At 37.9% G+C, this 27,117-nt stretch overlaps 1 protein-coding gene across 1 annotated transcript; it reads right to left on the bottom strand.

Moving 5' to 3' along the window:
- Positions 1–743: 743 nt before the first annotated feature.
- On the bottom strand, positions 744–25,697 carry CLIC2 (chloride intracellular channel 2). The gene is made up of 6 exons (XM_070785260.1): positions 25,387–25,697; positions 12,389–12,498; positions 12,138–12,263; positions 4,096–4,202; positions 3,229–3,410; positions 744–2,622 (listed from the first exon to the last, which is right to left on the bottom strand). Exons 1-6 carry the CDS (start codon positions 25,441–25,443, stop codon positions 2,461–2,463), a joined length of 744 nt encoding a protein of 247 aa, XP_070641361.1. The 5' UTR covers positions 25,444–25,697; the 3' UTR covers positions 744–2,460.
- Positions 25,698–27,117: the final 1,420 nt, after the last annotated feature.

Here is a 27,117-nt window from a genome sequence, read left to right as displayed (position 1 = left end):
CTAAAGGAGATCAGTCCTGAATATTCATTGGAAAGACTGATGCTGAAGCTGAAGCTCCAATACTTTGGCCACCTGATCCAAAGAACTGACTCATTGGAAAAACCCTGATACCGGGAAAGATTGAAGGCAGGAGGAGAAGGGGACGACAGAGGATGAGATGGTTGGATGGCATCACCGACTCAATGGATATGAGTTTGGATAAACTCTGGGAGTTGGTGATGGACAGGGAAGCTTGGCATGCTGCAGTCCATGGGGCAGCAGAGTCGTGCACGATTGAGCGACTGAACTGATATATAATTAATTATGATAAGAATATAACCATTGACTTCTTCTTCCTTAACTGTTTGTATCAGGTATTGTATGTGTCTAAGGCTTTTTCAGGATTTGTAATGATAATCATATATGTGTTAATATTATATACCATATTAATAAGTAATATATGCATATATTTACTATTATTACTATTACTATTATTATCTGTTATGTATTATTATCACTAATATTAAAACAACCTTTTATTCTTGGAATAAATTCTACTTGTGATTGGATGCTGATAATATTTTATTTAGTACTTTTATATCAACACTTAAAGGTAATATTGGTCTCTATTTCTTCTGTGAGATGGTCTTTAAATTTTTTTTTAATCTATAATGGGGTTATTTTTGGTAATCTTTGCTTACCTAGGAAATTATTCCTATCATCTAGGTTTTGAAGTTTATTTGCATGAGGTCTGCAAAGTAGTCTGTTTTTTAATAATTAATTTTTATTGGAGTATATTTAGTATACAATGATTTGTTAGTTTCAGGTGTACAGCAAAGTGAATCAGTTATACATATATTCACTCTTTTTTTGGATTCTTTCCCCATATAGGTCTTTACTGAGTATTAAGTTGAGTTTCTTGTACAGTAGGTCTTTATAGTTATTTTATATATAGTAGTGTGCATGTGTCAAGGCCATCCCATGTGGCACTACTGGTAAAGAACCCACCTGCCAATGCAAGAAACATAAAAGAGTCATGTTCGATTCCTGGGTCGGGAAGACCCCCCGGAGGAGGGCATGACAACCCACTCCAGTATTCTTGCCTGGAGAATCCCATGGAGCGAGAAGCCTGGCAGGCTACAGTCCATAGGGTCACAAAGGGTCAGACACGACTGAAGCAACTTAGCATACCACACACACACACACACACACACACACACACACATATCATATCTTCTTTATCCATTCATCTGTTGATGGACATTTAGGCTGTTTCAGTGTCTTGGCTATTGTAAATAATGCTGCTATGAACATATGGGTGGATGTATCTTTTCAAATTATAGTTCTAAATATATGCCCAGGAATTGGATTGCAGGGTCATATGGTAGCTCCATTTTTAGTTTTTTGAGGAACCTCCATACTGTTCTCTGTAGTGGCTACACAAGTTTACATTCCCACCAGCAGTGTAGGAGGGTTCTCTTTTCTCCACACCCTATCCAGCATTTGTTATTTGTAGACTTTTAAATGATGGTCATTCTGACCAGTGTGGGCTGGTACCTCACTGCAGTTTTGATTTGTATTTCTCTAATAATTGGCGATAGTGAGCATCTTTTCATGCGCCTATTTCATGTACCTGTTAACTCTGTACTCATTGCCTTACTTTTGTTTGAACCTATTAAAACACTGCTTCATTGAGATTTTTTTCTAGGGAATTCCCTAGTGGTGAAGACTCAGCACTTCCACTGTAAGGGGCATGGTTTCCATCCCTGGTTGGGGAACTGAACTGAGATCCCACATGCCCTGGGGTTGGCCATAAATAAATAAATTTTATCTAACTCCCACCAAGACGTATAATAGCACCTGTATTTCTTTTTTGAAGCTGAACTTTGTTTCTTCTCTGAAGGACCATGAGTAAAGTTCAGTTTTTGTTTTCAGATTTGAGTGATTTGATTGCATTTTAAGGTGGACATCTGAGTACATTTAATAATGGAACAGTTTAAAATTCTGTAGAAAAATTTATGATTATTCTCTAAGAATGGTTTACTTTACCCTTTAGTGAATAGCAAGAAGACCTTTTGGTCAGTCAGATGTCTTAGTAAAATTGTTTTAATGATTTAGGTGGAAATGTCTCTAAGGGACAGTTTGAAACCATGACTATATGTCATTTGTAACTTTAGCCATCGGTTGAGCTTGCACACATGATACCTTCTAGGATTTCAATCAAATGGTAAAAGATATTGACACTTTTCATATAATTTAAAATTGCAGTGGTTGTGCCATGGGAATTAAAAAATGAAATATGAAGACCTGTAAAATACACAGTAAGCAGATAGTTTGGATTAACTAGGTACAGAAAATACAGTATTCTTTTTCATAAGAAAGTTGAATAGAGGAAACAGCATTTTCCATATTCTTATTTCTAAAAGACTTTCTAGTATGATAGCAAGTGAAAAGAGAGATTTTTCTACTGAAAGGGCTGTCCTAACTCTTCTGTTTAGCCACACTTGCATAGGTATTTTCAATTTCTTTGTCTTCTGGACATGTGTGGGTAAATTCTTCACGGGCATAGGCATTGTGGAGATAGCGCCAGACTCCTGAGAATTCTACTGGAATGTCAAAGTCACGGTATTTCTTTGCAGCAACCTAGGGTTTTGGGAAAAAAAAAAAAAGAGGAAAAGCAGTTGGTAGTGAGGGGCATCAGTAACATGCCAACTGTGTAAAAATATATCTCAAAGGTCCAGATCATTGAGGACATATTATCTACACAAAAAGTACAAAATAAACTTAAAGAATCTTGGATTTACTACTTTAATGTTCTTTTTCTACATATGTAAACAAAACGTCATGTTTGTAATTATTTTTATATTTATGCTATATTTAATTATAAATATATTTAGAAGAAGGAAGCACAGATAAAGAGCTTGTATCTCTTTACTGGACTAAGAGTTTGTTTAGGGTTCCAACAGTGTCTTACTCCTCAACAATTCTGTGCAATAGGTACCCTTGTTTTATAGACAAGACAGTAGGAAAACACCTTCTGATTTAGGAAGAAAGAAGCAAGAAGTGTTTATGTTTTCCAGTGGAGATCATTATGGATTTTTCCTCTGAGGAGGAAAGGAGACATACACTATGCATAACAATGATGAAAAATCAATAATATAAAAACCTCACACTGAATGGTCACTGTGCTTCCTGCTGGCGACTCCCCAGACCCTTCTCAATCATTCAGCCCACCCTGTAAAGACTTACTTTAATAATGTGCAGTTTGGGTAACAAACTACAGTCAGCCAGGGTCAGTTGATCGCCATCCAAGAACAATCTTCTGGAGACTGTGAGTTCCTCAGTACTGTCTGGATCAATTTCATCCAGAAGTGGGGTGTTCAAATAGTCATCCAGACGCTTAAATTCCTTAAGCAGAGATTTTTCAAAGGCTGAGGCAATGAAATAATAGGGTTACATATACATTTGTTGTCTTCATGACTGAATACATTCTCAATACACTTTTCACACATTTAGATATCTCTGTCTTTTCATATTGCTTACACTGACTCTTCAAAATCTATATATTTAACCAAAATGCTCAACTACACACTGATAAGACAGAGGCAGATGTTTAATCAAATGGCAAGTGGAAATATTTTTGGACTTTTCTTGAGGAAGTACATTGGGAGGAGAGTCAAAGAAAGAAAGGTGATGCATATTATCACTAAAGGAGAGTCAGAAAGTGGGAAAAGAGACTCATAGCTCTTCTGATTCAGAGAATAGTAAACCTGTTCAAGAGTGTTTGTGGGAAATGGTAGCTGCTATGGTTTAAGAAACCTTAAAGGTACACACAGCTGGGAGAGTTGGAGGGTTAAGAAATACAATCCTGTAGTTAGTTCACATCTGGCATGCCAATGTTCGAGTTGAGCTAAGTTGGTGATTACTATATTGAATATTAGGTTCTAAATCCAATAAAACTTCATTCAAGGGAATTTCGGAAGAGAGAAAAGAGAACAAGATGAAGAGTATTTCCCAATATATATTATATATTCAGGAAAACCCTATTTTAGTTGAGTCAGAATGTGATTGTGACAATGTGAGAAAAACAAAAAGATTTAAATAAAGATGTCTTACTCTTATTGGCCTCCTTTTGTGTATTCTTAATGTATGCAGAAAACTTGGCAAAGAGATTACAGCCCACATCAAAGGACTCCTTGTTCCTGGGACTCAAGTGAGGATACCTTAAAAAGAAATATCACTGCACATGACATTCACATATAACAAGGCATACACCAGGTGTCCTAGCTTGCACTCTACTGAGAATAGAAGTTTTGGAAAATCGTGCTGGAAACTGAAGGTCCTGAGAAACCTTTCATTGAAAATGTGTCTTTTTTCCAGTCTGAGAATACTTTAGTGGTTAAAATTCACTGGGAAACCAGCTATTTGGAATTTAAAGTTCCTTTATCTGTGAAAACAATGTTTCAAATGACTGTTGGGTCCCCATGGTGGTGGTTTAGTCACTAAGTCATGTCCAACTATTGTGACCCCATGGACTGTAGCCCACCAGGCTCCTCTGTCCATGGGATTTTTTCCAGGCAGGAATACTGGAGTGGATTTCCATTTCCTTCTCCAGGGGATCTTCCTGACCCAGGAATCGAACCCAGGTTTCCTGCATTTCAGGCAAATTCTTTACCGCCTGAGCTATGAGGGAAACCCCACATACTTGATCTTAAAAACCTGTTTGGCAGAAGATAAGTAGTACAAAAAACATGGATTCAAATAACAAAACACATAAAAGTGTAGAGGAGAGGGTGGGGAAAAGAAGCGAAGATGTCTTCCTCTTAGTAATACAAAGTTAACTTAGCATAATACAATAAAATAATGTAATTCACCACATTAACAAATGAACAAAAGCTGTATGATCATGAACAGATGCCTGAAAAGTGTCCAATCAATAAATCAATTCCTATTCAGAAAACCCTGCACTAGCAACTAGAAATGGTTGGGTCCAACATTTAACCATCTTCCTTGATTCCTCTTTGTCTCTATCCCTGCGTTTTATCCATTAGCAAGTCCAGCCAGCCTACCTTTCAAAATGTATCTATAATCTGTCCACAACTTGCCACATCCATTGCTTCCTGCCTGGTCCCAAGCCTATATTACTGCAACCATTTTTGATTACAGTAATTCCCCAACATACGAATCTTCAAGGTTCAAACTTTAAAAGATATGAGCTAGATCTGCAGGAGGATGACTTCATTGAACTCCTTGCTGTGCAACACAAGGAGCTCACTAATGAAGACCTGATGGAAGGCCAGAGAAAGGACAGAGAGGCCAGAGGAATAAGTAAGTGAAGAACGGGTGAGGTTTACAACACAGCAAATGGCAAGGGGATTTTCTTTTTTTTTTTTTTCTTTTTTTTTTAAGAGCAACTAGAATTCCCAGACTTTATTGGTGGGAATACAAAGTGATACACTCGGGAAACAGTTTGGCAGTTTCTTGCAAAGTTAAATATACATTACCATATGACCCAGCAATCCCATGCCTAGATATTTACCCAAGGGAAATAAAAACATGTTCACACAAAAACTTGGACACATGCTATATAATAGCCCCAAACTGGAAACAATCTTTTTTTTTTTTTTTCCACAAAGACTTTGAAAGAGAAAATGTGTTACTGTGTTAGTTATTAAATAAAAGCATTCCCTTAACTCTCTGGAAAGAGAACTACAAAGAAAAGCTGAAGTCACTTAAAAGATTTATTTCTCTTGCCCTAACTACTAGTGAATATGGATCAAGATGGACACCCAGTGGCCAAATTTAATTTCTTTTATCCCTGAAATTCTTCTCTATGTGATTTGCCATTTTCCAAAATCTCCACTGAGTATTACTTAAGTCTATGACTTGTTCACTGACAGTGAATTATATCTTACAAAGCCAGATTAAATTAGTAAATATTACTTCACACATAATTAATAGAAGATTTTTTTCCGTATCTTTGCTTTTCTTTATTTGAGGAGGCACTGTCAGCTTTTGAAACCCAGGACCTGAACCTAGAATGGTACATGAATGTTGCAGCAGGTGTTCAGAATGCAATCCACTGCTACTGTGTCATCTATGGCGAGATATAGAGTAACTACCCTGATATCACTGGACTGTTTCTTCAAGAGGGTGGGTGGAATTGAGTCCATCAAGGAGCCAGACACTGTGCCATCAATGCAGGCATGAGTGACATTGCAGCGCACCCTCTGTCTCTTACTGCTCTTGAGACCTTTCAGCTCTACTATCTCCCACCTTGTCTCCCTCCTCTAGTCAGTAACCCTTCTTGCCTGTTTACTGGATGCCAGCTCCTGGATGCCAGCTGTTGTACTGCAGTACTGCACTTTTCAAGGTGCTGTGCTGTAGATTAAAAATGTTTCCTTTGTTTTTTTGTGCTTGTTTACATTTTATGTATTATTTGTGTGATAAGTATTAAAAACCTATTACAATACAGTACTATATAGCTGATCGTGTCATTGGGGGTTGGTGCGTGCTCAGTGGTGTCTGACTCTGTGACCTGTGGACTGTAGCCTGCAAGGCTCCTCTGACCATGGGATTTTCTAGGTTATTGGGTACATAGCTCAGTTGGTAAAGAATCTGCCTGCATTGCAGGAGACCTGGGTTGGATTCCTGGGTGGGGAAGATCCTCTGGAGAAGGAAATGGCAACCCACTCCAGTATTCTCACCTGGAGAATCCCATAGACAGAGGAGCCTGGCAGGCTACAGTCCATGGGATTGCAAGAGTCGGACACGACTTAGCGACTAAACCACCACCACCAGGCTAACTTCACTGGACTCACAAACAAATTGGACTTATGAACATGCTCTCAGAATAGAACTTGTTTGTATGTAGGGAACTTCCTGTATCCTCCCTGTCCCATGCTTGTCCCTCACACTCTCAGAATATTCTGCACCTGCTGCCAGAGCCCAAGTCTTCACAGTGGTGTGATCTGATCCCACCTTACCTCTCTGCTTTCATCTCTTCCACTCTCTGCCCTATTCCCATTGACTGCCTTGCTTTTCTTCAAATAGGCCTGACAAGGTCCCAGCACAGGTCTTTTCACTTGATCTCCTTTTACATAAAGAGCTTTCCCTCGTATATGCACATGGCCTGCTTCCCTCTTCTTTCAGGTCTTTAAATCTGATATCTCCTCCTAAGTGAGGCCTTTCACTGGCCACCTTATCTGACGTTGCAACCTCTCCCTTGTCCCAAATACCCACTACTTCCCTCCCTTGCTTTACTTTTTCTTCATATTTATCATCATCTAAAATAGTTCATAGTTTGCTTTTTCTCTTGCTTATTTGCTGTCTTCCCTAACTAAAATGTAAGTTCTGCTAGGGCAGAGAGACTTTGCCCGTTTTATTCACTGATGTGTCCCAAGTGCCTAGAATAGTACCTGACACATAATAAATATTCAGTAAACATTTGTTAAATGATGACATGAGTCAATTAATTTCTTTAACTTGGTCAAATGTATCCATCAACAACTTTCAGAAAGTATTTTAAATGGTGAAATGTCACAACTATTCCCTTTAAAGTCAGTAAAGGATGAGGATAATCATGATAACTATGGCTCTTCAATATTGTGCTGAATGTACTAACTTGTGAGACAAGGAAAAATACCATTCTGGGGGTGACTACGTTTTGTACATAAAGTTTAGGCAACAAGACAGAAATGCCTATGATTGCTATTATAGTTGACATTTTCTGAGGTTTTAGCAAGTGGAGAAAAACAACAACATAAAGCAATCAGTATAATTATTGGAAGAGAAGTAATAATATAACTGTATGCCTATAAAATGCAAGACAAGATTGCCTTTTCTAGCCAAAATAATTGCTAGAATTAATGAGATATTTTGATAAGGTGGCTAAATACAAATCAAACATTAAAGAAATAGCCATAACAAAATGGATATTAGTAACATATTCCACTTACAAAAGTGACAGATATATAAAATATTTAGAAATAATTTAATATGAAAGGTATAGAACCAAAATAAAAACAGAAATCTACAAAATTTCACCAAATAACACTAGACACTTAAGACAACCTGAGTGTCCATCAGTGGATGAATGAATAAATGTGGTTTTATTCACACACACACACACACACACACAATGGATATTAGCCATGAAAAAGGAGGAAATCCTGCCATTTGTGCCCACATGAATGGATCTTGTGAACATTATGGTAAGTCGGACAGAGAAAGACTAATACTATATGATATCACTTACATATGGAACCTTAAAAAGCCAAACTCATAAAAATAGAGAGTAGAATGGTGGTCACAAGAGACAGGATGGGGAATGGAAGAATTGGGAAGATGTTATTTAAAAGTAAAAACTTGCAACTAGTATATAAATAAGTTCAGGAAATTGAATCCACTGCCTAGAGATTATAGTCAATAATACTGTATTATAAATTTCAAAGTTGCTAATACAGTAGATCTTAACCATTATTACCACTAAAAATAAATGATAATTATGTGATGGAATAGAGGTATTAGCTAATACTAGGTTGGTAAACATACTGTAATATGTAAACGTATTTAATCAACATGTTGTATACCTTAAACTTACACAATGTTATATGACAACTATACTTCAGTACTTTTCAGACACATTTTTCAATGACTGTATGGTATTCCATTGTATGGAGGCATGAAAATTCATCGCTAATTCTGAAGTTTTGAAGTTTAACAAAAGATACAGAGAATAGCATACAAAAAAGAAATGCCCATGTACCCACCATCCATATTTACTAAAAGCCAACATTTTGCCTTTAAAAAAGACTTGAAGGAGCCTTCCGCTGGGCATGTGGGCCATGGGTCCTGAAGGATCTCTCAGAGACAGCTGAGATCTTCTGAAAAGACATCAGCGAGGACCCAAGCTATTATACATTGGGAACCAGAAGTTTACTCGAGATCACATGTTAGAAGAAATGCAAACTGATGTATCAGTGAGCTATCACTAAACCCATCTGGGTGACACAGATGTTAAAAGAATGATAATGCATAGTATTAAAGATACTTTGAAAAAGTGTATCCTTGTGGATAAAGCAGTAAAAAATTTTAAAAGATATATGCCATTTGAATTTTGTTCCTGTGAATCTATTCCACAGGAATAAAAACACCAGTACATAAGGACACATGAGAAAGGATGTTATTTATAGCAGTTTGTAGTGATAAAAAAACTGAAAGGAAAGGGAATGTCCATCAGTAGAGGAATCATTTGGCAACTTGCAGCACAATTATAGTAAGCATAAATCTACACTAGTGGAGTTGATGTATATTAAAAAATGCTTTCTGAAGCCAGATAAGCAAGACGCATAAATTATGCTTACTATTATTGTGTTTATATGAGCATAAGAAGGGTATAGAAACATACATCATAGATTATTTTTCATTAGTTACCTTTGGGATCATGAAAAGGTTGGGGAGCAGGTGGTTTGAGGGGATTCAGTAGTAGAGGAAGATGGATGAGGAGAAAATAACAAAATAAGACTCCATACTTAAAGGACAAACTTGGAACAAGTGCTTAAAATACAGGAAGCCATCACTAATGGATGAAAGAGACATAGTATAGGAACACAGAAAAGAATCTTAAATATTATCCCTAGTTTCTTAGGTAGGAAGAATTTTGTACTGATAGACCCTTTTATTTATAATGTATACATAAACATTAAGACTTTACTTTTTTAGAGCAGTTTTAAGCTTACAGCCAGACTTCTGACTGATGAAAACTGTGAGATAATAAATGAGTGATATTTTAAGACACTGAGTTTGTTGAACAACAATTTAAAATGAATACAGTAGTCTTATTATTTTCAGACACTATTCTGGGTGGGCAGAGACGTAGAGCTGTCATTCAAGTGTAGACATTGCAGTTATGGCCTCTAGCTAATTGAGAGATACCTGTTTCCTGGTTTTCTTGTGTTAGGTATGTTCTCCTTTCATGCCATCAGTGATATAATGAGCTAGTCTTCATCAGTCCTCATGGACTTTACACTGCTATTATCCCATACCCTCACTCCCAACCCTCCAATGGTTTCTTCTCTATTTCTAGACTACAGAGAATTTACTTTTTTTAATTTAAGTAAGTTATGCATTTTAAAAATAATTTTAAATGTTATATTGATGGTCTTTGTGTCTTTGAAGTCAAAGGGGGAAGTTTATGCATGATAGACATAATATTTCTCCCCTGCAGAACTAAGAGATCAGACTGAATTAAAGGCTATTTCAAAATTGTAGATCTTCTGAGGGCTATACAATAAAATAAATCTGATTTCTGCTAGTATAAGTGTCCCCAAACCTCATTATGGATTAGACAATGTGGCTAAAATTAAATTAAAATTTTAACACACTACTTGCATCTCATAAAGTTTTAATATATGTAAAAGTTTTCTAATCATATATGGGGTGATCAGGGTGAATCTTTGCAAACTTTTCTAGAAAGAACAAAATAGAGGTCTAAAAATAGGCCATTCAGGTATGACATAAGTCAAATCCCTTATGATTATACAGTGGAGATGATGAATAGATTCAAGGAATTGGATCTGATAGAGTGCCTATAGAACAATGGACAGAAGTTCGTAACTTTGTACAGGAGGCAGTGACCAAAACCATTGCAAAGAAAAAGAAATGCAAAAAGGTAAAGTGGTTGGGTGAGGAACACTTACAAATAGCTTGAAAAGAAGAGAGGCAAAAAACAAGGGAGAAAGGGAAACATATACCTAACTGAATGAAGAGTTCCAGACAATAGCAAGGAGAGATAACAAGGCCTTGTTAAATGAACAATGCAAATAGAGGAAAACAACAGAAAGGGAAAGACCAGAGATCTCTTCAAGAAAGTTAGAGATATCAAGGGAACATTTCGTGCAAATATGGGCATGATAAAGGACAGAAACTGTATGGACCTAACAGAAGCAGAAGAGATTAAGAAAAGGTGGGAAGAATACACAGAGGAACTATACAAAAAAGGTCTTAATGACCCAGATAACCACGATGGTGTGGTCACTCACCTAGAGCCAGACATCCTGGAATGTGAAGTCAAGTGGGCCTTAGGAAGCATTACTACAAACAAAGCTAGTGGAGGTGGTGGAATTCCAGTTGAGCTATTTCAAATCCTTAAAGATGATGCTGTTAAAGTGCTGCACTCAATATGCCAGCAAATTTGGAAAACTCAGCAGTGGCCACAGGACTGGCAAAGGTTAGTTTTCATTCCAATCCCAAAGAAGGGCAATGCCAAGGAATGCTCAAACTACCACATAATTGCACTCACCTCACATGCTAAAGTAATGGTCAAAATTCTCCAAGCCAGGCTTCAACACTACATGAGCCATGAACTTCCAGATGTTCAAGCTGGTTTTAGAAAAGGCACAGAACCAGAGATCAAATTGCCAACATCCGGTGTAGCATTGGAAAACCAGGAGAATTCCAGAAAAACATCTACTTCTGCTTCATTGACTACACTAAAGCCTTTGACTGTGTGAGTCACAACAAACTGTGTAAAATTCTTCAAGAGGTGGGAATACTAGACCACCTTACCTGCCGCCTGAGAAACCTGTATGTGAGTCAAGAAGCAACAGTTAGAACTGAACATGAAACAACTGACTGGCTTAAAACTGGGCAAAAAGTTTGACAAGTCTGTATATTTTCACCCTGCTCATTTAACTTATAGGCAGAGTACATCATATGAAATGCTGGGCTGGATGAATCACAAGCTGGAATAAAAATTGCCAGGAAAAATATAAACAACTCACTGGAAAAGACCCTGATTCTGGGAAAGACTTAAGGCAAAATTGGAGAAAAGGGTGGCAAAGGATGAGGTGGTTAAATAACATCACTGACTCAATGGACATAAATCTGAGCAAACTCTGGGAGACAGTGAAGGACAGGGGAGCCTGGCGTGTTGCAGTCCATCAGGTTGCAAAGTGTCAGACACGACTTAGCAACCGAATAACAACAACAAAACAAAAGTTTTCTAATCATATATGGAGTGATCGGGGGGATCTTTGCAAACTTTTCTAGAAAGAGCAAAACTGAAAAGGAAATGTCTAGAAAAATCCTCAACCTGCAATAAATAAGCCGATAAAATAGATCATCTCAAACAATAATATCCTGTAAAAATGCTGTACCTTGGAGGAGCCAGTGTCTGCTCTAGAAACTCCTCAATTTTAATGAAGTCTGTTTTCAACTCCTTGTTATATACCAGGAAGGGCGGATTGGTGCCTGGGGCTAAGTCCTTCAGCTCTTCGGGCTTTCTATGATTATTGAAAATAAGCAGAGTTAGGCTTCTAGATAAAGTACATATTATGCAAACACCAAGATTGTATCGGTGTCTACTGATTTTAACCCCCAGAATAAAACATGTCCTGATTTCTCTTACCTGGTCATGTCAACAGTAGTCACATTGAATTTAACTCCTTTAAGCCAGAGGATCATAAAAAGGCGTTGACTAAAGGGACAATTTCCAATACTCTCCCCATCACTTCCAGCCTATTAAGATAAAGAAAGGCTTCCTTCATTCATTCGCTCAACAAATATTTACTGAATGCTTACTGTGAAATGAGCAAGTTGTTAGAGACAAAGTTGGAAGTCCTTAATCTCAAGGATTCTACAATCTGTGGGCAGAGAGTGCTAATGAAGCAAATAATTTTATTGTATATAAAATATGTGATGAGTTTATAATAATGATAAATTTTATACATTACCAATATTTATATAACCATTTCAGATATTCCAAAATTTTGTTACTCTAAATACTTCAGTAACAAATGTTTCCAAGCATACAACTTGTTCCATTTCTAAGATTATATATTTAGAATTCATCTTTAAAATCAGAATGCTGACTAAACATTAACTGCATTTTCCATTTTGATAATCCTGCCAAATTTCTTTCTTGAAATATGTGTTCCATATTTTCATTGGATATTTGATTTCCTTATTCTGTGAACTGTTTGCTCATGACAATTTTATATTTTTTATTAAGATTATGACTTTTTCCTTATTAGTTTGGAAAAATTATTTGTCTACTAAAGACACTAACTCTTTTTGATACATTACACGTAATTTTTTGAAGTCTCATGTAAAATTAAAATTTTAAATAAAATCTTACACTGTTTTGCTTTGTAAAATCTGTTTTTTTCTGATATGTGTATACAGCTGTTATATACATCAGAATTGCAAAGAAAAAATATTTTCTTATTTTGTTTTACTATAAACATGTCCTCTTGTGTTTTTTTCTACTACCTTTAGGGTTTTCTTTTTACATTTGTTTCATCTATTAATATTTAGAATTTATTTTCACATAAATAGTGTGTTGGGACTCCAGCTTTATTATTGTTATTATTTTACAAATAGATACATGCACCTGTATGTTCATTGCAGCCTTATTTATGATTGCCAAGATATGGAGTCAACTTAAATGTACATTGACAGATGAATGGATTAAGAAGATATGGTGTGTATATACAATGGAATACTACTCAACCATAAAAAGAAGGAAACAACACCATTTGCAGCAACAAGAATGAACCTAGAGATTATCATCCTAAGTGAAGTAAGCCAGACAAAGATAAATATAGATATCACTCATATGTGGAAACTAAAATATGACACAAATGAACTTATCTGTAAAACAGAAAAAGGCTTACAGATGTAGAGAAGGGACTGTGGTTGCCAAGGAGGGTGTCGAGGGAGGGATGGAGTGGGAGTTTGGGATTAGCAGATGCAAATTACTATTAGATGAAGTCATTAAGGTCGAACCCTTATGATGGGATTAATGGCCATATAAGAAGGGATCAGAGAGCTCCCTCCCCTGGATTGCTCTTTCTTCACTTTCCCCTACAACCATGCATACAAGTTTGAAGCAAAGAAGGCACTTATCTATCATAAAACAGGAACAGCGTTTTCACCTGAAACTGACCATTCTGCAACCTTGATCTTGGACATAATTCTTATATTTTGGTAAGTTTTCTTTTTCTTGGCAGTGACTGCAACAGAGGAAATAGCATTCATTGTTGCTCTTTGTGGCGTCTGAGAGTGAAGAGATATGGGAAGAGACAACCAGTCTTGGCAGTCTGAACTTCTTTTGTAACAGAAGTCAGACTAAAGATCCAATCATAAATGGGGTTAGTGAATGGAATCTTGATTACCGGTGGGAGGCAGGAAGAACAATAAAGTCTGATAATAGTTACAGCAGGAAGGGCGGGTTGCTTTTGGTAAAAGGAAAGGCAGAACACTGAGGTGTGGGGGAAATGCAGTACAATTTTACAGGAAAACTGAAACTTTTTCTGTTGTTTATAATAATGCTGATTTAAAGTGCCATTACACAAAATGTATGAATATACAATAGAGAAAAAGACAGTCTCCTTTCAATAAGTGGTGCTGTGAAAACTGGACAGCTACGTGTAAAATAATGAAATTAAAATATTCTCTAAAACCATAAACAAAAATAAACTAAAAATGGATTAAAGACCTAAATGTAAGACCAGATACTATAAATCTCTTAGAGGAAAACTTAAGCAAAACACTTTATGACATAAATAGGAGTAAGATCTTTTTGGATCCACCTCCTAGAGTAATGAAAATAAAAGCAAAAATAAACAAATGGGATATAATTAAATATAAAAACTTTTGCACAGCAGAGGAAACCATAAACCAGAGAAAAATACAACCCATAGAATGGGAGGAAATACTTGCAAATGAAGCAACTGACAAGGGATTAATTTCCAAAATATACAAATAGCCCAAACAGCTCAGTATAAAAAAACCAAACAGCCCAATCAAAAAGTGGGCATAAGATCTAAATAGACATTTGTCCAAAGAAAATATACAGGTGGCTTATAATCACATGAAAAGATGTTCAACATCTCTCATTATTAGAGAAATGCAAATCAAAACTACAACAAGGTATTATCTCACACTGGCCAGAAAGGCCATAACCAATCTACAGACAATAAATGCTGGAGAGGATATGAAGAAAAGGGAACCCTCCTATATTCCCTGGTGGCTCAGACGGTAAAGTGTCTGCCTGCAATGCGGGAGACCCAGGTTCGATTCCTGGGTCGGGAAGATCCCCTGGAGAAGGAAATGGCAATCCACTCCAGCACTCTTGCCTGGAAAATCCCATGGACGGAGGAGCCTGATAGGCTACAGTCCATGGGGTTGCAAAGAGTCAGACACGACTGAGCGACTTCACTTTCCTATATTGTTGGTGGGAATGTAAGTTTGTGCATTTACTATGGAGAACAGTATGGAAGTTCCTGAAAAAACTGAAAATAGAACTACCATATGACCCAGCAATCCCAGACCTTAGCATATATTCAGAGAAGACTATAATCTGAAAAGGTACATGCACTTCAATGTTCATTACAGCATTGTTTACAATAGCCAATACATGGAACCAACCTAATTGTGCATTGACAGATGAATGGATAAAGAAGATGTGGTATATATACACAAAGGAATATTACTCAGCCATAAAAAGGAATGAAATAATGCCATTTGCAGCAACACGAATGGACCTAGAGATTGTCATACTGAGTGAAGTAAGCCAAATATCATATGATATTACTTATATGTGGAATCTAAATATGATGGAAATTAACTTATTTACCAAACAGAAACAGACTTAGACTTAGAAAATAAACTTATGGTTACCAAGGGGGAAGGTGGGAGGAGGGATAAATTGGGAAATTGGGATGGACACTGACACACTGCTATATTTCAAATGGATAACCCAAACTTTAAATGATACAATCAAACAGTTCGACCTAATTGATATCTATAGGACATTTCACTCCAAAACAATGAATTTCAGCTTTTTCTCAAGTGCACATGGAACATTCTCCAGTATAGATCACATCCTGGGCTATAAATCTATCCTTGGTAAATTCAAAAACATTGAAATCATTTCAAGAATCTTTTCTGATTGCAATGGTAAGATTAGATGTCAACTACAGGGAAAAAACTATTCAAAATACAAACATATGGAGGCTAAACAACAAATTTCTGAATAACCAACAAATCACAGAAGAAATAAAAAAGGAAATCAAAATATGCATAGAGACAAATGTAAGTGAAAACATGACAACCCCAAACCTATGGGATTCAGTAAAAGCAGTGCTAAGGGGATGGTCAAACTTACCTCAAGAAAGAAGAAAAAAATAAAATAAATAACCTAACTTTACACCTAAAGCAACTAGGAAAAGAAGATATGAGAACCCCAGGGTTAGTAGAAGGAAAGAAATCATAAAAATTAGGACAAAAATAAGTAAAAAAGAAACAAAGAGACTATAACAAAAATCAACAAAACTAAAAGCTGGTTTTTCAAGAAGATAAATAACATAGACAAACCATTAGCCAGACTCATCAGGAAAAAAAGGCAGAAGAATCAAATCAACAAAAATGAAAATGCAGAAATTACAGCAGACAACATAGAAATACAAAGGATCATAAGAGACTACTATCAACAACTATATGACAATAAGATGGACAACTTGGAAGAAATGGACGAATTCTTAGAAAAGTATAACCTTCCAAAACTGAACCAGGAAGAAATAGAAAATCGTAACAGACCCATCATAAGCACAGAAATTGAAACTGTAATCAAAAAATTCCAGCAAACAAAAGCCCAGGTCCAGACGGCTTCACAGCTGAATTCTACCAAAAATTTAGAGAAAAGCTAACACCTATCCTATTCAAACTCTTCCAGAAAATTGCAGAGGAAGGCAAACTTCCAAAATCATTCTATGAGGCCACCTTCACCCGGATACCAAAACCAGACAAAGATGACACCAAAAAAGAAAAAACTACAGACCAATATCACTGATGAACATAGATGCAAAAATCCTCAACAAAATTCTAGCAAACAGAATCCAACAACACATTAAAAGATCATACATCATGACCACGTGGGCTTTATCCAGGGATGCAAGGATTCTTCAATATTCACAAATCAATTAATGTAATACACCACATTAACAAATTGAAAAATAAAAACCATATGATTTTCTCAATAGATGCAGGGAAAGCCTTTGACAAGATTCAACACCCATTTAAGATAAACCTTCTCAGAAAACACACATAGAAGGAATATACCTCAACACAATAAAAGCCATATATGACAAACCCACAGCAAACATTATCCTCAATGGTGAAAAATTGAAAGCATTTCCCCTAAAGTCAGGAACAAGACAAGGGTGCCCACTCTCACCACTACTATTCAACATAGTTTTGGAAGTTTTAGCAACAGCAATCAACGAAGAAAAAAGAAATAAAAGGAATCCAGATTGGAAAAGAAGAAGTAAAACTCTCACTGTTTGCAAATGACATGATCCTCTACATAGAAAACCCTAAGATACCACCAGAAAATTATTAGAGCTAATCAATGAATATAGTAAAGTTGAAGGATATAAAATTAATACACAGAAATCCCTTGCATCCTATACACTAACAATGAGAAAACAGAAATTAAAGAAACAATCCCACTCACCATTGTGACAAAAAGAATGAAATATTTAGGAATAAACCTACCTAAAGAAACAAAAGACCCATATATAGAACACTATAAAACGCTGATGAAAGAAATCAAAGAGAACACAAATAGATAGAGAAATATACCATGTTCATGGATTGGAAGAATCAATATGGTGAAAATGAGTATACTACCCAAAGCAATCTATAGATTCAATGCAATCCCTATCAAGCTGCCAACGGTATTTCTTACAGAACTAGAACAATTAATCTCACAATTTGTATGGAAATACAAAAAACCTCAAATAGCCAAAGCAATCTTGGGAAAGAAGAATGGAACCGGAGGAATCAACCTGCCTGACTTCAGACTATACAACAAGGCTACAGTCATCGAGACAGTATGGTACTGGCACAAAGACAGAAATATAGATCACTGGAACAAAATAGAAAGCCCAGAGATAAATCCATGCACCTATGGACACCTTATCTTTGACAAAGGAGGCAAGAATATACAATGGAGAAAAGAGAATCTCTTTAACAAGTGGTGCTGGGAAAACTGGTCAACCACTTGTAAAAGAATGAAACTAGAACACTTTCTAACACCATACACAAAAATAAACTCAAAATGGGTTAAAGATCTAAACATAAGACCAGAAACTATAAAACTCCTAGAGGAAAACATAAGCAAAACACTCTCCGACATAAACCACAGCAGGATCCTCTATGACCCACCTCCCAGAGTAATGGAAATAAAGCAACAATAAACAAATGGGACCTAGTTCAACTTAAAACCTTTTGCACAACAAAGGAAACTATAAGCAAGGTGAAAAGACAGCCTTCAGAATGGGAGAAAATAATAGCAAACGAAGCAACTGACAAAGAATTAATCTCAAAAATATACAAACAGCTCCTGCAGCTCAATTCCAGAAAAATAAATGACCCAATCAGAAAATGGGCCAAAGAACTAAACAGACATTTCTCCAAAGAAAACATACAGATGGCTAACAAACACGTGAAAGATGCTCAGCATCACTCATTATCAGAGAAATGCAAATCAAAACCAAAACGAGGTACCATCTCACACCAGTCAGAATGTCTGCTTTCAAAAAGTCTACAAACAATAAATGCTGGAGAAGGTGTGGAGAAAAGGGCTCCCTCTTACACTGTTGGTGGGAATGTAAACTAGTACAGCCTCTATGGAGAACAGTGTGGAGATTCCTTAAAAAACTGGAAATAGAACTGCCATATGACCCAGCAATCCCACTGCTGGGCATACACACCGAGGAAACCAGAATTGAAAGGACATGTGTATCCCAATGTTCATCGCAGCACTGTATACAATAGCTAGGACATAGAAGCAACCTAGATGTCCATCAGCAGACAAATGGATAAGAAAGCCATGGTACATAAACACAATGGAATATTACTCAGCTGTTAAAAAGCATTTGAATTAGTTCTAATGAGGTGGATGAAACTGGAGCCTATTACACAGAGTAAGGTATGTCAGAAAGAATAACACCAATACAGTATATTAATGCATATATACAGAATTTAGAAAGATGGTAATGGTGACCCTATATGCTAGACAGCAAAAGAGACATAGATATAAAGAACAGACTTTTGGACTCTGAGGGAGATGGCGAGGGCTTCCCTTGTAGCTCAGTTGGTAAAGAATCCACCTATAATGCAGGAAACCCGGGTTTGATTCCTGGGTTGGAAAGATCACCTGGAGAAGGAAATGGCTACCCACTCCAGTATTCCTGCCTGGAGAATCCCATGAACTGTAGCCTGCCAGGCTCCTCTGTCCATGGGGTCATAAGAGTTGGACACAACTTAGCGACTAAATCACCACCAGGTGAAGGCCAGGGTGGGATGATTTGAGAGAATAGCATTGAATCATGTATATACTATATGTAAAATAGATGACCAGTCCCAGTTCGATGAAACAGGGCACTCAAAACCAATGCACTGGTACAACCCTGAGGGATAAGATGCAGAGGGAGGTGGGAGGGGAGTTTGGCACAGGGGGACACATGTACACCCATGGCTGATTCATGTCAATGTATGTCAAAAACCACCACAATATTGTAAAGTAATTAGCCTCCAATTATAATAAATAAATTAATTTCAAAATTAAAATGGATAACCAGTAAGGACCTACTGTATAGCACAGGAAACACTGGTCAAAATTATATAAGCAACCTAAATGGGAAAAGAATCTGAAAAAAATGAATATGTGTATATGTATAACTGATTCACTTTGCTGTATACCTGAAACTAAATCAACTCTACTCCAATATAAAATAAAAATTAAATAAAAAATAAAGTGCCATTACACAAAATGTTGGGCTTTCCAGGTGGCACTAGTGGTAAAGAACCCACTTGTCAATGCAAGAGACACAAGAGACCCAGGTTAGATCCCTGCATCCAGAAGATCCACTGGAGGAGGGCATGTCAACTCACTTGAGTATTCTTGCCTGGAGAATCCTATGGATAGAGGAGCCTGGCGGGCTGAAGTCCATGGGGTCACAAAGAGTTGGGCATGACTAAGTGAGTGAGCACATACACACACAAATTGTGAAGCCTGATTGATAAATTACCTACTTCCAGCTGGCAAAGACAGGATGTGGTCATTCACCAGAACATTTTCTCTTTGTGTTTGTGATCTAAGTTTCTAAGTGTAAAAAATAACAACAACTGCAACATCTGACATTTATTGTTTACTATGTTAAAAACTATGGTGTCTTACGTATTTATTTGATTTAATCCTTACAGTGAAGATGGTTCTGTGAGGGAGGTTCTATCATTACTCCATACAGATACGGAAAGAGGCTCAGAGAAGCTGACTTGCTCAAGTACTCTCACCTAGACAAGAGTTGAACACATATACTCTTCTCATGTAGCAAATCCATTACTATCTACTGCAGAACCCACACTCCTTAAACCCTGCTTTCTCCAAATTAATATTTTTATTGGATTTGTTATTAATCAGAAAAGGCAGAGGAACCAGAGATCAAATTGCAAACATCCTTTGAATCATAGAAAAAGCAAGAAAATCCCAGAAAAAAACATCTACTTCTGCTTCATTGACTATGCTAAAGCCTTTGACTGTGTGGATGACAAGAAACTGTGGAAAATTCTTAGAGATGGAAATACCAAACCACCTTACCTGCTTCCTGAGAAACCTGTATGCAGGTCAAGAAGAACTGGACATGGAACAATGGACTGGTTCAAAATTGGGAAAGGAGTATGCCAAGGTTGTATATTGTCACCCTGCTTATTTATCTTCTATGCAGAGTATATCATGTGAAATGCCAGGCTGGATGAATCACAAGCTGGAATCAATGTTTCTGGGAGAATTATCAATAACCTCAGATAAGAAATGACACCACCCTTTTGGCAGAAAGCGAAGAGGAACTAAAGAGCATCTTGATGAAGGTAAAAGAAGAGAGGGGAAAAGCTTGCTTAAAACTCAACAGTCCAAAAACTAAGATCATGGCATCCAGTCCAATCATTTCATGGCAAATAGATGGGGAAACAATGGAAACAGTGAAAGATTTTATTTTCTTGGGCTCCAAAATCACTGCAGACACTGACTGCAGCCATGAAATTAAAATGCTTCTTCCTTGAAGAAAAGCTATGACAAACCTAGGCAGCATATTAAAAAGCAGAGACATTACTTTGCTGACAAATGTTTGTAGAGTCAAATCTGTGGTTTTTCCTGTAGTCATGTATGGATGTGAGAGTTGGACCCTAAAGAAGGCTGAGTACCGAAGAATTGATGCTTTCAAGCTGTGGTGTTGGAGAAGACTCTTGACAGTCGCTTGGACAGTAAGGAGATTGAACCAGTCAAACCTAAAGGAAATCAACCCTGAATTTTCACTGGAAGGACTAATGCTGAAGCTGAAGCTCCAAAACTTTGGCCACCTGATGCCAAGAGCTGACTCATTAGGAAAGACTCTGGTGCTGGTAAAGGTTGAAGGCATGAGGTAAAAGGGATGACAGAGGATGAAATGGTTGGATGGCATTACCGAGTCAATGGACATGAGTTTGAGCAAACTCCAGGAGATGGTGAAGGACAGGGAAGCTTGGCGTGCTGCAGTCTATGGGGGTTGCAAAGAGTCAGACATGACTGAGCAACTGAACAACAACAACAACAACAAAAAAGTCTTTATGATTGTCTTTATAATAGTTCTAATTTGAAAACAGTCTGGTTAGAGAATAGTATCATTTTCTATCTCAAATTTATCAATAAAGACAAAAATATTTTATTCAGGATTTTGGCCCAAATGTTAAAGTCTATAATGTTATGGGCTTCCCTCGTGGCTCAGATGGTAAAGAATCTGCCTGCAATGCAGGAGACCTCGGTTCAGTTCCTGGGTTGGGAAGATCCTCTGGAGAAGGGATAGGCTACCCACTTCAGTAGTCTTGGGCTTTGCTGGTGGTTCAGATGGTAAAGAATCTGCCTGCAATGCGGGATACCTGGGTTTGATCTCTGGGTTGGAAAGATCTCCTGGAGAAAGGCATGGTAACCCATTCCAGTATTCTTGCCTGGACAATCTCTATGAACAGAAGAGCCTGGAGGGCTATAGTCCATGGGGTTGCAAAGAGTCAGACATGACTGAGTGACTAAGCACAGCACACATGTTATCTACAAATCTGTGAAAACTTAATTTTAGACTGGTAGCTGCTGCTGCTGCTACTAAGTTGCTTCAGTCGTGTCCAACTCTGTGTGACCCCATGGACAGCAGTCCAACAGGCTCCTCTATTCATGGGATTCTCTAGGCAAGAATACTGGAGTGGGTTGCCATTTCCTTCTCCATTAGACCAGTAGAGTAGAGAACACAAAAACTCCATTTATCAGTGAACAGCAAACAAATAAGACAACCTCTGCATCTAGAAAAAATAAAATGTGTTCTTTTAGAAAATCCTTTCTTAGTTCCCAGATATAAATCTTGCCCAAGTCATTCAGAGCTGAAAGGCAATGTTTTCACTAGCTACATGGAACACAGGGGTGTGTGTGATATGAATTCTTAATTGTGATAGGAAAAAACTTACTTTCTTTTAGGGATCCCATCAATGCTATTGGGAAATTGTGGTAGGTTTCCTAGAGGTAGCTGGGAAAATTGCAGTTATTTAATCCTGGGAAAGACACCACAGTATAAATGAGATACAGTTGCTTTTTAAGCTTTGTCATTAACATTTTCACTTCTCTCAATCCCTATTCTCCCTCATAGTATCTTCTACAGAATTTCTAGAGATCTTTGGAATCAATCTTGCATGTGTGCATGCTAAGTCACTCAGTCATGTCCAACTCTGCGACCCTATGGACTGTAGCCTGCTGGGCTCCTCTGTCCATGGGATTTTCCAGGCCAGAATACTGGAGTGGGTTGCCATTCCCTTCTCCAGGGGATCTTCCCGACCCAGGGATTGAACCCACCTCTCTAATGTCTCCTGCATTACAGGCAGATTCTTTACCACTGGCACCACTTGTAAAGCAAAGCAAAACAAAAACCCAGACCAGATGATAGTCAAGGTTCTTTCAGAAAATCTGTGACTTGTGTCAACATCATTAGATAAGCTTACATCTAGAGGATTTCATCTAATGAAATTCTGAGAAATTTTACTAAAAAGTGTGCCCAAGTGAAAATAATTAAGATTATGCACAGCTATTTTAATTTCCCAGGTGGTACAGTGGTAAAGAATCTGCCTGCAAATGCATGAGATGCAAGAGACGTGGCTTTGATCTCTGGGTCTGGAAGATCCCCTAGAGAAGGAAATGGCAACCCACTCCAGTAGGCTACAGTCCATGGGGTTGCAAAGAGTTGGACATGACTTAGCCACTGAATATGCACACACAAAACAGCTATTTAAAAGGACTGGAATTTTAACCCAGCCATTTATTAGCTATGTAACCTTAGGCAAAACCACCTAGCTACTCTTTTATTTAGTTTCTGTACCCATAAAATAGAGTTAATAATAAACCACTTAGCACAGGCCCTGACATATAGTAAGTACTCAGTAAGTTATCAGTTTTTAACCTGAAAGTTATTGTTTAATTTAACATTTGCTCCTCCAACGTGTGACTTCCTAACTTCTACTGTCTAGATAACCATGCAAATCATAGGAAGTCTATGAAGATAAACACACAGATCAGTGCCAGCAATGGGTTAGAGGAATTTTGTTGGATTGAATAAATAAGTTTAGACAAAAGACACTAGTTACCCTATGAAGAGACTTATTACCTCTGGTTTGAAATTGGTAGGTATAAAAAGCCAGTTAGGAAGTTAAGGCTTATTTAGATTTGCTGGAATCTAGAGGTAGGAGATGGAGAAGGAAATGGCAATCCATTCCAGTACTCTAGGCTCTAGCCTGGGAAATCCCATGGACAGAGGAGACTGGCGGGCTATATTCCATGGGGTTGCAAAGAGTTGGACACAACTGAGTGACTAAACAGCAATAACAAGAGGTAGGAGAAGTGGCTCTTAGGCCCCACAGTCCAGCAAACACTTAGTTGCATTCTTTTTCTGTGTAGGAATTCAAGAGTCTCTCTCTCCCCCATAATTTTGAAAAGGCAGATTAACTATGTACTTGGTGTATATATGTTAAAAAAAAAAGTGAAAGTAGAAGTGTTAGTCTCTCAGTCGTGTCTGACTCTTTGTGACGCCATGGACTATAGCCCACCAGGCTCCTCTGTCCGTGGAATTCTCCAAGCAAGAAGAATGGAGTGGGTTGCCATTCCCTCCTCCAAGGTATCTTCCTGACCCAGGGATCTAATGTGCATCTCTTATGTCTCCTGCATTGCAGACAGATTCTTTACTGTCTGAGTCACCAGGGTATAAAAGTATTACTTTGGCTAACAGGTGTTTAATCTAATATTTGGTAAGCACGCCTTACTTGTGTCTTTGTAGGCCATCAAGAGGAGATGTAGTTTTAGAGGCAAATTACTTAACCTTTGTTTCCTTAGCTTACTTATCTAGAAATCATGAGAACGATATTACTACCAATACTACGTATAATACTACTTTACTTTTATTAACCTATCCTCCTAAACTAAAGGATATAATATATGTAAAGTGTTTAGAAAAGGGTCAAGCATAATATGAATTTGTTATTATTATCATCATCCTGAATACTTCCAATAGTAAATGAAAATATATAGAAAATAGTTAATATAGGCAAAGATTTAGGAAACTATGTAGTTTCTACTTGGAATAACGCATACAAATTGTTTCTTTTTCTTGATGAGCTAATTTAGAAACACATGTTCCTTTCTCCTGCTTTAGGGGTTTTCCAAAGGGCTTTTCTTAAAAGTTAAGATGTTTAAAAAAAACCAAGGCAAAATGCCTGCTGCTCACATAACAGGCACACAAACACTCCTGGCTTTTCCCTCCTATGGTGTTCATGTGACACTGCTGTGATGTTCATCCATTGTAAGAGAATTTTAGAAAACTCTATTTGGATCATGGGTGGGAATGAGGCTATTGGGCCATTTTTGGCCCTCTCCTCACATTCAGGCCTTTGAAAATCTATCCAATAAAACATAGATTGTGAGACCTGGAAAGAATTAAGGATCATTTTGTCAGGATACTTCATTGTATAGATAGAGAAACAAAGAGGTCCACGGTTACAAAGGAAGCCACTGAGAATACAATTTAGTTGTTCTGACTACTAACCAGTCTAGTTGTCTTTCCACCATATCTTCTTGCTTTTTTCAGATGGGATGTTTTTCTATTGCTATCTAAGAGCAGCCAAACACCCAAGCATTTTTCAAGGACTCAGAGTAGGTACATAATCGCAAATTTATTTCCTATCTCTAGCTGAAATGTTGACTTTTTAAAAAGGAGCTGAGGTCCAGTGTCAAGAAAAAATACATTCTGTATGCTGTCATTAGAGCTAGAAACTTACCTTCACAAAAAGCTCAATTTCAGGGTCTGCTTCACTGCTGGGCCTTGGGCCTGCCATCTGTCTGTTTTTAGTGGCAGTTGTCAGCCCTCTGCCTTCTGCACAGTCCACAGTACTCACAGATTGGTTTCTTCCAATTTTATCCAAAGGCTTAAATGCAGGTTGTGCTTTAAGAGGGAAATCCAGCTTCTAATAGTCAGAACTGGGCTAGTCTCTCTTCAAGAGGAGGGGTGCAGAAAATTCTAGATGGTTGAGAGCGGCTCTTGAATTTGTTTTCCTTCTTCCTCTTGACCTAACATTTGAATCAAGGAGGAGCCAACTGGGTGTGTATAAACTGGCTGGCTAGAAGGGTGGGGGTGTTTCCAGAGACGCTTCAGTGCTATGAGTCAGCATAGAGAAACACATACACACAAATACACAAGCATTTTCAATATATCAAGCAGACCAGATGTTCTCTAGAGCTTCCCTTTGAATCCTGGGCTTCATGCCCAGAAAATGGCCCCTTATGCTGTTCTGTAACCTGACAGCAGCAAAAAGCTCTTCCAGGAAAAGGTCCAGAAATCATTCAGGTTTTAACATTGAAAAGGATGTTTATCTAATGACACTGCCTTTGGTTTGAAAAGAAGTATACTTCATCAAAAGTCTCCAACCTCAATTCTACTGCTGACACAGCCAGATTTCCCCTCTGGGGTGCAAATTTCACTTCTCTTCTATAATCGGGGAATGTTCAACGGAAGGGTTGAGTCTGGGGGCGTCTTTTGCATGTTTCTCTGTTTCTGGGAATAGTGGACTCATTCTCTGTTTCTGGGAATGGTGGACTAGAAGGGATCACTTCCTGGTTTTAGTATCTGTATGAGGAACCACAAGCAGCTCTGTATCTCTGCTTGTCAACTTTGGAAACAGCAGTAAAATATCCTAACTGATCACTCATTCTCTGCAGTGTTTCTGGCAGCTGTGTTTTCTGCCTGTCAGGATGAGGTGGGGTGGGGTGGACTCAGGCCCTGGGTGAATACACCCTTCTGATGGGAAGAGTCTCTTTCTACTTGGAGCCAAAGTGAACATGGATCCACAAGCTGGGCACCATAGCGACCCTCTCTACAACACCACATGTCCCCCATGCTCATATGGGCTGTACATGCACCTGCTGTTGCCCACATGTAAATAATTTGCAGGACAATTTACAGGCTTTGGGCAAAATCTGGTCTCTGCCACGCCTGCAGGGTTTAAACAAGGAGTGGCCGCTGGTTATAAATTTGAATGTCCTTTAGGATGGGGGACCTGATGATTTCCCAAGTGATCAACAGGGTGAGAGGGAACTTCTGCTAGACATCTGCTGAGCTGACCTCGTGGGTGAGCATAGGACTGGCTGTTTGGCAGGACGCCGTGGAGGCTTTGGTCAAATTTTTCCTCTGTTCATTCACACTGTCACTCGGAAGACAATCAGTGAATACTTCCTCTGTGCCAGGATGCTGATCCACTCTGAGATGAGCAGCACAGGAGGACAGTAAGTTTGAGAGGACAACAGAAATTCAACTTGAAGCATGCTAAGTCCGCGGCATCCTCACTCTTCCTCATTCCTAATATCTGATCAGTGCAAAATCTTGCCACTTCTGCGTCCTGAATATTTTTTTGTAAACCCACTCACTTCTCTTTCCTCCCCTGTTACTCAGAATTTCAACCCCGCAACACTCTTTCTTTTTCTGTTAATTACAAAACTGTATTAAAGGACCCAAG

Source organism: Bos indicus, chromosome X (assembly GCF_029378745.1).
Source record: "Bos indicus isolate NIAB-ARS_2022 breed Sahiwal x Tharparkar chromosome X, NIAB-ARS_B.indTharparkar_mat_pri_1.0, whole genome shotgun sequence".
In the NCBI taxonomy this organism is placed as follows: Eukaryota; Metazoa; Chordata; class Mammalia; order Artiodactyla; family Bovidae; genus Bos; species Bos indicus.
The sequence above is the reverse complement of the archived record's forward strand: the minus strand, read 5'-3'. Positions and strand labels throughout refer to the sequence as shown.